The sequence below is a fragment of the Galeopterus variegatus genome, unplaced genomic scaffold, assembly GCF_000696425.1.
Source record: "Galeopterus variegatus unplaced genomic scaffold, G_variegatus-3.0.2 Scaffold828, whole genome shotgun sequence".
NCBI lineage: Eukaryota > Metazoa > Chordata > Mammalia > Dermoptera > Cynocephalidae > Galeopterus > Galeopterus variegatus.
In genome coordinates, this window is record NW_007726939.1 from 400,980 (window position 1) to 415,685 (window position 14,706).

Genomic DNA, 14,706 nt, shown 5'->3' on the forward strand with positions numbered 1-14,706 from the left:
AGAAACTGTTGATGAGGACAGTGGAGACAGACTTCCAGCATCAGGTAAGGGTCAGAATGATAATAGCGGGAATTAACCATCCCCTGTTAATTAGGCTGCCCACTTGTGTGCCAAGAACTCCCGCTTAGTACTTTGGAAGTACTTTGAAAACTGGCAGCTTTCTGGGCTTGCAACAGGAAGAGAGGCATTAACTAAACTGTAGCACCAATCCAGGACACCTCAAAGTGTCACAAGAGTTTTTCTTAAGGACAAGACCTCTGGCTAATACAGAATGCAGAATACTAAAGGCAATCAATTGAAGAAAACAGACAATACACCACCCACAGAAACTGTTGATGAGGACAGTGGAGACAGACTTCCAGCATCAGGTAAGGGTCAGAATGATAATAGCGGGAATTAACCATCCCCTGTTAATTAGGCTGCCCACTTGTGTGCCAAGAACTCCCGCTTAGTACTTTGGAAGTACTTTGAAAACTGGCAGCTTTCTGGGCTCAAATCTGCAGATATATCAGAGAAGTATGCCAGGCTACTCATTTAGAAAGAGCCCCACAACCTGAATGAACAGTGCTGTGGTTCCATTCATCATTAGTGTGATAAGTTTCAAATAAAAATAAATGGCCCAACATTAGAATTCTCCCCCTTGACCACACCACCCCCCAGCTTATATTAATTACATAAGAGATAATGGAGCATCCAATTTGTGGGCTAATCAGGGATGATAAGCCACCCATCTGCCCCATTCCAGCCTATTTATACCCACGGCTGAACCACAAGATTAGGTGCAAAGAAGAATGCTAACTAGAGGAGCTAATGAGAGAATCAACAGCTACTCAACTAGGAACTAAAAGCAGTGAGGGTCTGAGGCGAGGTGGGAGGTAGGGGCTAGTAGGGACATGAAGGAAAGAAACTCAAAGGAAGAGAAAAGAGATAAACTGGAAGAGTGTGCCTAAATATTTAAGGCAGGCAAGGCAAATCACAGAAAATGACAAAGCAGTGGAGAAACTATTATAAATTAAACCTGAAGCTTTCAAGTCATTGTTATGTGTGGAAAATATTTTTCTTCAAACACAGTTAAGAAAAAAAAGGCAGGGAGAAAACTGGGCAACTGAATTAAGAACAGGTGGGAAGCACTCAAACCCCATTTTCATAAAGGGAAGAGGGCAATATGCTTTGACATCACACCCGTTTATTACTGAGCTGTTGCTGGCTCTTAGAAGTACTGCATATGTTCTGATAATGTTGTTCTGTTTTTGCTGGGATGAACCAAATAGGAAACGATAGGACACATTTGTGGTTTTGTAGTTTGTTTTCTTGGCATTTCAGTAGGACATTGGCAAGTTATTCAAACATGAAATTGCTACCAAAATGCCAGGAAGCTGTTCACCTTTTGTTTGAAAATGATTCTTACTCAGTAGCAGTCTCCCAATGTCCAGACAGGTCAACGGTCTCCCCCCACAGCCTGTCTCCCAAAACTGGAATGTCTCCCTCAAACACATATGCACACATTTTGCACTGTGGTATGTCACCAAAATGTTTTGGCTGGCTGCACATTTATAGTCTCAGTATGGCACAATGTTCAGAGACTGCCAATTTCAGAAACACATTCTGCAGGGTAAATGGATTAATAAGGCTTGGTGGCATTCAACAATCCTAATTTAATTTTATTGGTCCTTTACAGCAGGAGAATCAATGTTGGTGAGTAAGTAACTCAAAATGTGAACAATAAAACCCTTTTTTAATATTTTCAAGTCTGAACCAAGTATATTTCTCTATTTCTAGGGTGAAGTACTATTGCCAACAATATAATTAATAAAATTTTAGGGAATTTTATTCTGATAATTAAACATACCAATCACTTAAATAATGCCTTTGGAACATTTTCCTATAAATTAGAGTTGGCAAGCTCCCCCTGCTGCCCTATCTCACATCAGTCCTATTAACACATATTCATTCACCTTCACAGAATATTTTAATAAAGCACACTGAGACGCAGCATTTTTTTCACTTTATTACTTTTTAAACCACACACAAAATACATAAAAATTTCACTTGATATAAGGATTAAATAAGTAAACAGCAAAACAGAGGTCTTCCCTAACCCCTACTCCCTTTGCAGAGAGAACCACTGCTGGCAGACTGGCATGTACCCTGCTAGCCTGCTTCCTGGGGAAAGCTGCACTTTTAGAACCAAATCCACATGATAGCTAACTCCCTCCCCAAAAGACCCAAAAGACCCCCAGTGGCTGAAAAATCTCTTACTCTGTAATAGAATGTTTTGGAAAGGTTTTGATCTTATCCTTGTCAGAAACAAATGGTAATAGCTCACATGTTAATAAAGTGAATGATCTTTCAGCATCTTGCAGGAATAATTGTTGCAAAATATTATCGCACAAATAATAGTTGCTCTGGGTGGCTTATCATCCTTTTGAGCACTGAGCTAGTTTTTCTGTTGTTTTTTAAAGAGCTTAGAGAAATTAATATAAAAGCTGGCACAGTCATATTTTGATAACAGGAAAAGAAGTTGAAAGAAATTATCAATCATCGTAAATTCAGTAGAAACCAAAATATCATTTATGCAATAACAATGAAACCAAAGACCTTTCTGGCCTTTCCATTTTAAGATCAATTTAATTAACTGTCCAGTCCAGTGTCTCAGATACATTTCAGCCACAAAATACATGTGGAGTTACAAGCATGATATTCTCCTCAAAAATGGTTCCTGAAGAACTCCCTGTGGTGAACTAACTCTCTAAGTAGGAGAGAGCTGGGCCTGGGACACCGATTCTAGTTTCCAGAACGTGTATTCCCCGCTATACACTGCTGCCCGTATAACTATATACATCTACATCCAGTTTCCAGAACGTGTATTCCCCGCTATACACTGCTGCCCGTATAACTATATACATCTACATTTTGTTTCATTTTCTTACCCTTTTCCGGGACTCTTCAATGGCAGACAGCAGGGCATTGTCCTTCTCATTCTTTAGGAAGCCCTATGAAAGAGGGAAAAACAACATAACTTAGGTTAAAATCTACCTTCAAATAACCAAAAGTATACTGAAATAAAAAAATAACCATAAAGATATATGCCACCCTGCCCACCTCCACCCTCACAAAACCCTTTCAAGTTGAAAACAACAAAACATGGTTTTTAACAGATGTTTCCTAGTTTCTTTCATTCTGGGAGCAGTGATGATTGTGAGAAGATAAAGTCCCCATGAAACAACAGTGTGGACTCCCATGTCCTGTAAACATGTAAAAAGTGAACAGTCAAGACTGCCCCTCAAAATTCCTAAATGGCTCATACTGTAGACACAGCTTTGGCTATGCAGCTGGTCAGTTTCTCTAACTGTTCCTTAGTCTATTTCTCTGTGGTTTTCAATTAATTCTTCAGTTTCTTGCTAACATTGAGGAAGCCATCATTGCCCACTTGCCTGGGTGCTTTTCACTTGTTTGCTCATGGCTGGATTACCCTAGAAATCATTTATTTACACATCTCTTCTGTGATTTTGCCATATGCGCTCCCTATTTCAAGTCTGATGATATCTACTCCTTGTTTAATACAGATGGGGTAAAGAGGAGACAATCTAAGTCTAGTTTGAAATAGAAAACTAGAAATATGAAACTTGAAATATGAAAGTTAAATGCCTGCAAAATGCAACAACACAATACCACAATGGCCAAGAGGACAGGTTTTAGAATGTATAGTTTCAAATCCTGGTGCCTCCATTTACTAATGGCAGGACTTCAGCCAAATTATCCAAACTCTCTAAACCTCAGTTTAGTCATTTGTAAAAATAAGATAATATAATCAAGTTCTTGGCTCAAGGCTCAATACATGTAGTAGCTCTATTACTAGAATCAATTAGATTTAGATCTGTTGGTGATATTAAAGAAAGAGATGCTCAGGGTGACCTTTTTGCTGTTGATTGTTTGAGCAGAGGTGTGGTGGGGGAGAGGGCTGGACACTGGTCTGACAGCCACAGTTGCAGGCAGACAGACAAACTGAGTGGCTTCCATGTCAACATCTAGTCCTTCACACAAGGGTAAAGTCTCTTTTCCACAACTTAGGTTGTGCAGGGTGTGTAGGAACAAGGAAAATGTTCCATCAACTAATATAAAGAGATCAAAGCCTTAGTTGTAATATGGAAGAATTCAAATTACCCTACACACCAGATCTACTTATACTCTATAATGAAAGTTACATACATGTCAGGCACACTACTAGTGCATTTATACACACCTAAAATGACCTATTTTTTCAGAATTATGTTTTTGGGTTTAAAAAAAAAAAAAAAGAACTTAGGGAAAATATAATGCAAAGAAGAATTAAGAAAAAGCTTTTAAAATGGCAAGCCAAAACACATTTGACAGTTTTCTTGTATTTAAAACTTACTATTATGGTTAATTAGTTTTTAATCATTTATTATATTTTAGCAACTTTAATGTTTTAGTATATATTGTTCAAACAGCCCTAGACATGAGGCTGCCGTTTCCTTAAAAAAAATATGAGGGTGGGGGCAGAACAATACTGGGGATATAAATTTAAACAAAATATTGCTAATCCTCACAGGTTCCCCAGATCTCTTATGTATGGGCCCATGATTCCCATACCTGCTGTCATACCCCAACCTGGGCAGTGTACTGGGATGAACAGGGACAATGGCAGCAGCCCAGGAAATAGTTCTCTCATAAAGACTCCTCCAAAGCCGTCTCTGAGGCAGCTCTCAGGACACAACATGAAGACTGCTCCAAATATCTATACTGATAATTGGGGTGGGGGGCTTAAGTGGGGAAAGGCATTGGTCATTTGCCTAATAATGTAATGGCCTCTAAACCAGAGCACATAAAGCTAGGAACCACATGGTCCATTCAGCTTGACACCACATGCCTGCTTCTGGTCATCACAGGGGAGCCAGACATGAAATGATGGCAAAGATTTGTAATGGGTCTTCACAGCAAATGATTATGTCAAGTCAACAAACCTTTATTATGAATTCCCTTTCATGAGGAATCTTTAACGGCTAAAGGTAAAGGCATTAATGTCACAGTTTATAAACAAAACAATGCAACTATTATCATGGATTGATGTTCCTGAACAGAGGGTAGCATAGATTGTGCTCTGCTGCACCTTTTTGTGGCTGCTATCATGGGAAGCTGATTGTCTAAACAAGCTACATGGAGGGGCGGGGGGTGGGTGGAGTGGTGGAGGAGGAGGCAGTAACCACTGCCCAGCAAGGCCCAGGTTAAGTCGGATATTCTGCCCCAACCCTTCAATGGGCTTCCTCTGCTCTACCCAGTCAATGACCAGCCCGCCCAATTCTTTATAAGTGCATAAAGCAATAGTCAGACACATTTGTTTAAAACCAAAATAATATTCTGCAAGAAACACAACCACCAAATTTCGAACAGATGAAATTTCTTTTTTTTTTAAAGATGACTGGTAAGGGGATCTTAACCCTAACCCTTGGTGTTGTCAGCACCACACTCTTCCAAGTGAGCTAACTGGCCATCCCTATATAGGGATCTGAACCCTTGGCCTAGGTGCTATCAACACCACACTCTCCCAAGTGAGCCACGGGTTGGCCCTTAACAGATGAAATTTCAAGCAATGGTTAAGGGAAAAAAGGAAAAAGAAAGACATTATCGCTCTGGGGCAGACTACTCTCATCTTTAAAATATTTACTAAAAAAAAAGAAGGAAAAAGAAAGACATTATCGCTCTGGGGCAGACTACTCTCATCTTTAAAATATTTACTACAAAGCAACATTTTAAAAATCTCAATAAATTAAATGAAGCATATGTGCATGAGAGTCAAATTTTAGATATCACCCACACATGAACAAAGACTGTTAATCATTGTGTACCTCAAAAATTAGGCTTTCTCTATAGCACAAACTGAGTTCACAAAACATACAGATTTTGAATTTTAATTTTTTCATCCTTTATTCCTTTATAAAATCAAATGCTAAAAAAGGTCGCAATCATATTTTATTTTTAAAAACAACACATTAATAGCCTATCTTTTGAAAAAAATCTTTAAAATAATAATAATTTGCAGTCAGAACAGTGCTGGGATCTGTGTGCCATCTAGTGGCAGTTAGTTTCTTTTAAAGAACACACATCTCAAGGAAAAATAACAGTCCCCTAGAATTGAAGAACGAAAAAGCTGGGCAGAAACATCCTTGCCTCAGCCTAGGTTTCCCATAGATCTCTTCCTTGATGTCCCTTTTCTTTTCCTTCCAACTCCATTTCCTGTGAGGCACCTCTCATGCCCTCACTCCAGAGATGTACTTTTATAGCTTACTGGAAAATGGGTTCTCTGGAGAGGTAAGATGGGGCGTGAAGGGTGAACTGGCTCCCTGCCACTTTGAAGCCCCTTAAACAGAGAGAAAGCCCAACAGCTCACCTCCTGCTCGGAGATGGCAAAGTCTAACCTTGGCCCTCAGAGCTCCTCATCACTCCTGTCCCCTCATCTGGCCAACAAGCACTTTCTTAGTTGCTCACAGTCCCCCACCCAACCCTTCCACTGCTGGCCCATTCAATAAAGCACACTCCATAGACATCTGCAAGCCTGCTAGGTAAGATGACTACTCCTGACTTCCCCATCTGTATACTGCTCCTCATAGCCAGAGTCCTGGAAACAGACACTCTTCTAACTGGCTCCTTGAATGTGTTTTGGTTTCCAGCTTTCTATAATACATAATAGATCCCATTCAAGAAGCAATTAAGGGCCAGACACTGCTCTAGGCAATTCAAAGACATTTTGCTAATGCTTTAACGATAAGAAAGAACAGACATGATCATCAAACTCTTTCCCTCAGCCCTCCCCTGCTCCATTTTACAGGTAAGAAACTGAGATTTCAACATTTAATGAACTTGACAAAGGATTCCTGACCAGAAAGACAGAGAAGCCGAGGTAGAATTCAAACATAGTTCTGACTTTCGAGACCAACTGTTTCTGAGATACCTAGGGAACAGTAAACCTCTAACTCAAGAAAATAAAGAAAAACTTATTTCTTTTTCTAAAAGGATGGAACCCAGGAGGAGAGCAAAATATCCTTAAATTTGTTTTCTTCATCAGGTGTCAGTTCCTCTTTACAAATGATGAAGTTAAGGCTCAGAGAATACTCTTTTTTTGTTTTGTTTTGTTTTCTTAAAAGATGACCGGTAAGGGGATCTTAACCCTTGACTTGGTGTTGTCAGCACCACGCTCACCCAGTGAGCTAAGCGGCCATCCCTGTATGGGATCCAAACCTTTGGCCTTGGTGTTATCAGCACCACACTCTCCCGAGTGAGCCATGGGCTGGTCCCTACATCTCTCTTTTAAAAATACAAAAAAGATACAAAAGTAAAAGATAGCAAACCAAATGTAATCTTTCCTGACCCCATATTCTCCTAGTTATAGTTTTCTGCTGCTCTTCTCAATAAAATTTCTCAAATAACTGTCTCCACTTTTTTCCACCCTCTACTTAGTTCACTTAGTTCAACTATTCTAATCTGTCCCTTCTACTTCATTGACCTGCCTTCTGCAAGGTCAATATTGGTCCCTATGATGTCAACCCAACGATCACTTCTTTGTCTTCATATTCTTTGCTCTCTCAGTGACATTTAAGACAGTTACCCACTTTTCCCTTCTCAAAGCACCTCTTTTCTTGGCTTTCATTAAACCACACTCTTCTGGTTTTCCTTTTTCTCATTCAGTCTCCTTTATATTTTTATTTTATTTTTTTACATTTCAATTTTTTTCTTTAAAAGGAGTGAGTTGTGTACAGGACAAGAAAAAATTGCACTAGAACCAACTTATTCATCATCATCATCTTCCTCCTCCTTCTTTTTCTTTTTTTCAGCCTTGACAACTGCCTTTTTCGCTGCACCTGGCGTTCCTTTAGCTCGGTGTGCAGTAATATCCTCTTCCTATCTTTCCTTCAGCTGAGCAGCCTTCTTTTCATAAAAGTCACCTGCAGCAGTGTTGTTCCACATCTCTCCCAGTTTCTTTGCAACATCGCCAATGGATAGACCAGGATGTTCTCCTTTGATTTTTGCGTGATACTCAGAACAAGAAAAAGGCCGAAGGAGGCTTCTTGAGTGCATTGGGAACCTTGGACGTTTTTATTACCCTTTTAGAAGGTGTGGTGGTTTGAATTATGTCCCCCCAAAACTCACTGAAGCTTGAATTGTGTCCCCCAAGTTTTATGTATTAGAAACTTAGCCCCCTCTGTGACTGTTAAGAGGGTGGGAAATCCTATTGTGGTAACTGAAAGGTGGAAACTTGAAGAGGTGATTGTATTGTAGGACCATGCTGTAGTGAATGAATTAAAAATGGTGGTCAGGGGTATGGTTCTGAGAGCTTTCAAAGAAGAGGAGAGTTTCTTTTTCTTGCTCTCTCTGCTTTCTCTGCTTCTACCATCTTGCAATGTGAGACTCTTCAGTCACTGTAGCTGCCACCAGATGGACTTTGGACTTCCCAGCTTCAGAAACTGTAAGCAATAAATTTCATTTTTCTTTAAAAAATACCTGTATTTTGTTATAAGCAACAGAAATGGACTAATATAGAAGAGATATAGGTTTTCTACACTGGCCAGAAATAGCTGAGAACAACCTCAAGGGAAGCTGATTCTCCTATCAAACTTGTAGTCACATCTCAAGGACCTGGCAGCCAAAGTGGTGGCTGAAGTGGCTCTTAAATGACTCGGGTTAGGAAAAATAGACATGAAACTGCCTTATTTTTAATCACCATGCATGTATTCTGGGTTTCAGAATACAAGTTGTAGCTAATTCCTACGGCAGAAAAAGGGAGTGGGCAAAAGAATGTTTGTTTTTGCCAAATGGCCAAATTCTCTTAGCTTATTTTCTTTCCAAAAGTGAAAACTGCGAGAAATAAGTATCTCTGTGAGAAAAATTTCAGTATCCTTTTTAGCCAGCAAAGTAAGATGGCAAAAAGAAAAAAGAGCTTACGTTGACTCTTTCACAGTTCTTTCCTTCCCATCTACAACAAATAAGTGTTTGCTGCACAGTTACATAAGTTTACATTGAAGAACATATAAATGTCTTGACTGTGAGTAAATAAATAAGTTAATTAATTAATTAGAGTTTAAATTAGGTCCACAAAGCAAGAGCCATATTTTACATGGCCCTCAAAACACAAAAGACCATTCCATGTCTATTCCCTTTCAGTAGACCAACCAGCAATCTACCCTGTCAAAATTTAAAGTGAGACACCTACAGCAGGTTGGACATTTAGCAGAAGGTATCTGACACAACACAAAAATACATGGTGTGTGCTACAAAAAAAATCTTGTATCATCTCTCAACTAACACATACAATATATACAAAACTGACAGGAAATCTACAACCAACATTCCACCAAATCAAAATAATGTTAACACAAAGTGAGCAGCAGCATTAGGAATGGTCACTGTGAAGGGCCAGCCCATGGCTCACTTGGGAGAGCGTGGTGCTGGCAACACCAAGTCAAGGGTTAAGATCCCCTTACCGGTCATCTTTTCAAAAACAGGAATGGTCACTGTGAAGGGCCAGCCCATGGCTCACTTGGGAGAGCGTGGTGCTGGCAACACCAAGTCAAGGGTTAAGATCCCCTTACCGGTCATCTTTTCAAAAACAGGAATGGTCACTGTGGCTGAAAAAAAAACACTTGCCAAGGCACAAGCAACAGCTAGAAAGGTAATGAAGAAGGACAGAAAAATAAAAAGATCAAAAAATAAACTTAAAAAAGTCAATAAAGGGTCTGCTCCAAAATAAAATAAGAATTCCAATAAGCACTGTTAAGTATTCATTAGAACTTTAGTTAGTGCAATAAATGAGAAGAGTCCAAATTCTATAAAGGCAGGAATGTTATACCCATTATTTTACTTCAGCTCATTCTGAGTAAATTATCTACTGCCTAACCTCTCCTAAACCTTCTTCCCAATTTCTGAATGAATGACTTCTTCGAAAACCTTCTCTTGGATGAAATTTTTACAAAGGTAAAATTTTTTCTTATGGAGAAAATAAGGAAGGATGAAGTAAGATACTGTTTTCAGGTGAGCACAACAGATATCCTGCCAGTACTTGGAGAGCCGCTGGGCTTATCAGATGGTGTGAACACGCTTTTCATTAGCTCCCTTTTGTGGTGCCTACACTGAGAGCGCCTCAAGGAATTTACCAAGCACAAAGAGATGTCCATTACTGATAAAGCCCAGAAAATACACAGAGAAATTTTTAAATTTGAGCACTTTCAAGATTTGGGGAACTTCCATAAGGTTTTAAGGTTTTATAGCATGTTTGGTTATTTTATTATTTGGTTATATTTATTACTGCAATAAAATAAGAATACATAAAATGTCACCTCACGAGGACCATGGAGACTGACTCTCCTGTAAGGAAAATAGATTGAATAGCAAGTGCAGGATTTATTCTCCAACTCAGATATTTAGAATAAATCCTACTGCTTGTTTTCTATAAAAATTTTAATACTTTATTTGTTCACAGATTGCATATATATCTTCAAAAATAACCCTGACGAAAGCAGTGCAAAGTGGGCAGAGCTGACATCTGCCAATTGTTAATATATTTTTAATGCTGTTGTCTGGTTTCTCACTGTGCATTTATACAAAAGCCTAGCCGCTCTCATTCAGCAGGTGGCAGCAGACGCCACAAGAGTGGTTATGGAGTTCCAGCATTCGCCAGCTCAGCAGATCCATCAGCGCTGCAGGCAGCTCTGGAGCCACAGGTGGCAGACCTTGGCAATATGACATGGCGCTGCACAGGAACCAGGCCGTCTGTCATTGTCAGGCTGCAGGTCTCATTTCATACATGGTTTCTGCTACTGGGCTAAAAAAAAGGGTCACACAATTATGTGATGGATTTGGGTCCACTAAGGCAAAACAAATTACTTGCCCCATGATTCAAATTGGTTTTCAGGATGGTCTATAAATTCCCATAGGTTGAAGAGAACTCAAAGCGCACAAGGAGATTCTAAACCCAAGAATACACGGCACTGGGCAATGCCTCCTCCTGGACCAGCCAGGGGTTTTCCAGGCATCATTTTGACCTAAGTGTATTGGCATGCGTGGTCTCTTCAAGGGTGTGCCAATAGAGCTGTGATATAATTCTGTCTACATCTTTGCCTTCTGGGAAAGCCACAGAAAGAGGCACTAATATAAGTCCACCTAATTGCCTTTTGCAGATCCCTCCCTATTTCTCCCAACCCCTCACCCCCAAATAAGATAATAATAAAAACCCAACTTCCAAGATTTCAGCTTTTGCTAAGAAAATAAGGCTGGGACTCACCACAACCCACAAGGGAAAGCTGTGGGGAAAGTCATCTGCAAGAATGGGGACATGCCATTCCTATGGTGGGGTAGCAAGGGGTATGGAGATAGATGTGTGGTATACCTCCCTTGTCAACACAATGTAAGCACAAAACCAGATGCCTCTTCCTATGCTACATCCAGGCATCAAGCTGCAGCTGCTTAGCACTTGGAGAGGAAGGCCAAGGCTAAGGGCTGATCCATGTTAGGATCATTTCAATCTTCTCTGCGGTACTACTGCAAAGCCAGTTCTGTTACAGTTAGGGGCCCCAGGGTGTTCTTGTTACCTGCTACTTCTCTCTCTGGCCACCCAAGGAAGGAAAGCAGTCCGTTCAGCTCAGTTACTGAAAGACTCTGGAGACTGTATAGAGAGGGTATTAAGAGCATAATATAAATGAGAAATAATAAGTGATGGCTATCTAGGCATTAGTGGGGGGAAAATGCTTTTGGCAGAACCCTCTCCTCCCAAATCCAGCAAAGTCCTGTGATACCCTTTCTGGGTGTATAAACAACTTTCCTTAGCTGGTCACAAGAGGGCTGGGGAGAGGAATATGACTTATTACTGCTTCACCACTTCCAGGAAAACAAGCCAGAGCCCATATCCTAGCAAGAGGGGCTGTGATGCAGCAAGATGAGCCGTACTGCAGTGGCAGGGCCTCTGCTGGCCATCCTCTCTCTCCACTTCCTAGGGAAGGAGGGGGGGAGGACAATGGGAGGCAGGAGCACTGGAAGTCAAGGGAGGCAGAGAGGGCAGCCAACCAACTGCTCTCAGACTGTTGGTCCAGGAGAGAAAGCAAGGACAAACTCTGAACATTTTATCTCTTTCCCCTTGCTACGGCTAAACTTTGGAGACACAAGAAAGGGGAGGATTCTAAAGAGAAATCGTTGTCAATCTAGCTTTGCAATGGAAAACTGCAAAGTACGTCTGACTTCAAAGAGCAGCAGCAGAGTCCTCTACTTACCCAAAGGTATGAATAAATCTAAAGAAATATTAATCCCACAGTCTCTCTAAGGTAAGGAAAGATAAGGAGGACACATCAAAAGATGATAAAAAAAAATGCTTCAATATGTCTTTGGGGAACTGAGTTCCATCTTGGAGATGGATTAGCCCACACTGAAAGAAATTTTGGTACTAAATAAAACCACACTGCAGTATTAAAATGGAATGTGTCAATAATGGCCTTTATCATGGCCAGCATCACTTCCCATGGCCCCCAAAATCCACACTAAAAGAACCCACTAACGCTATCCTGTAATGAAAAAACAAAAACCAAAAAAAACACCCAAAAAACAAAGCCACACACAGATCCTCAGGTTTGTCAGAACTATTGTCTTTTTCCTTTTGGAAAAAGGAAACAAAAGCAAGATTCCGGGGCTGTGGGAGGAAAAGGATAGCAGAGGGTGTGTCTCCGAGCCGGTCAGGATTATGACTCGAATTCTACTTAGTAAGCACAAGGAGTGCTGTTAGTCAGGACAGTGTTTGGGAACGACTTCTCATACTAATTCCCTGCTGGTACATGGTGTCAGTCATTACACTGCGGTCAAAAATCACAGCTCCTTCTGCTATGCAGCAATTCTTTTACTGATGGGATTGTAGCACCAATCATCACGGCTGTCACAGAAAAGACAGCTCTAGTTCTGCTGCAGTTTCTTATTATTCAGAAATTCTTTTTTCAAAAATTTGTTTAGAGACAATTAAAACAAACAAGAGACCTTCCCTTTTATAACTTTATGTTATCTTAAGTGGAATTTGTCAAGGTACTCCTTTGCTAATCGTACTCGTGATTTCATACTCTCTCTAAAACCTTAATTAAGTTTGAAAACGTTTTGACTATCCTGTCAGAGGTGAGGAATACTGCAGAATAAACCACTCACCACTGTCACCACAGGTACAGAAAACATGAAACATTGCTTAGCTTAAGCGGCAAACACAAGCAAAGGAAGGAGAGAGGGCAGGATCATTTTTCAAATACAAATTGCCCGAAACCCACAGGGAGCTAAAACCTTTCACCCAGCCCATTCTCACTGGGAGGAAAAGGGGCAACTCTGCACTGTGGGACCCCTCACACCCAGAGTTAAAGGAGTGACCTGCTGGAAAAACATGTCAGCATGCCAGGCTCCATCCCAGTTCATAGAAGATGAATGTGACAACCTTGCCCATCCCAGGAGACAAACACTTCACCCTTCATACCAAGCCAACATGATGGACCTAAAAGGTCAACTTGTGGGACAGATCTTACTTTCAAAGATTATTTATAAATAATAAATTTATAAGTGCATATCATCTTCAATACAGGCCCGGGAAGACTCCAAGCACAGTTCAGTAAGTCATTTCTGGCACAGCTGAAAAGGAATATTTCTGTGAGTTAGGTTGCTAAACCAAAGACATTTTGCTAAAAGCTCAATCCGTTAGGTCTGTCAGTCACCAGCAAGCCCGCAAAGAGAAATGGAGTCAGATGCAGACAGAGGCACGGCACAGATTAGGAGTCAGGTGGTCTGGACTTAGGGCAAAATCGACTCCTTTCCAAATGTATGACCTTGAGAAAGTTATTTAACTGCAATAAACCTTACTTTACTTAACTGCAAGATGAGCTGATTGTACTACATAAACTCTAAAGCCAGCTCCAGAAATTCCAACTCCATGAGAGGTGGGAATAGGTGAGAAATCATCATTGTCATTACCAGTATGACTATGGTTCACTTGCAAAATAATCCATGCCTTCAGCCACAAAAGCAGTACAATAAGCTTTGTTTTTGAAGGCAGCCGACAGCTGTACTTTATATGTAAAATAACTAAAACCCACAATGAGCTACAATAAAAACCAGAAACAAGTAATATATTTTCATAGGAATGCTAGTTTCACCTTGCCATAAAGGAGGAGCATACTGTCTTTCATTTTCTAAAAATCTATCCTATGTTGGAAGTAGCAAATTTCTACACTAAAAAAGAAGAGGAAAGCATAAGGCAAGGAAATTCAGAAGTGTTAATATAAAATATCTATTTTAAATTTTATTTTAACCATATTTGCCATCAATTTCTTAAAAGCAACATTTGAAGCCATTCTAATTAAGTACTAATTAAGTCATTGCTTTAGGAAAATTTCAAATTTTTTATCTTCTAACAACAACAACAACAAAAAAACCCCTGTAAATTGGCAAGACAGTGCTACTAAAGGTGTCTTGGACTTGACTGAAGGAAAACAGCTCACTGGTCCACCTCTAATCACAGTGCTGGTGACGCCATTTTACTCCTTTCCTCACTGCCATCTTAGTGCCATGGAACGTTTCCTAGCGGACTGGCTGACATGCTTGCTTATTTTGCTTATCTACATCATGGTACTGTCAAAGCAATCAAAGGTTTGATACAAATACAGTTTTTGTCGCTAAAAGAAC

General features: G+C 40.2%; 1 protein-coding gene across 3 annotated transcripts in view; it reads right to left on the reverse strand.

Moving 5' to 3' along the window:
- Window positions 1-14,706, reverse strand: part of NUP93 (nucleoporin 93kDa) — a 107,139-nt gene that overhangs the window by 39,024 nt on the left and 53,409 nt on the right. For all 3 annotated transcript variants that reach the window (XM_008572736.1, XM_008572738.1, XM_008572737.1), the window contains one exon: window positions 2,931-2,993. In XM_008572736.1, coding sequence (XP_008570958.1) covers window positions 2,931-2,993 — 63 coding nt within the window. The remainder of the gene's footprint in view (window positions 1-2,930; window positions 2,994-14,706) is intronic.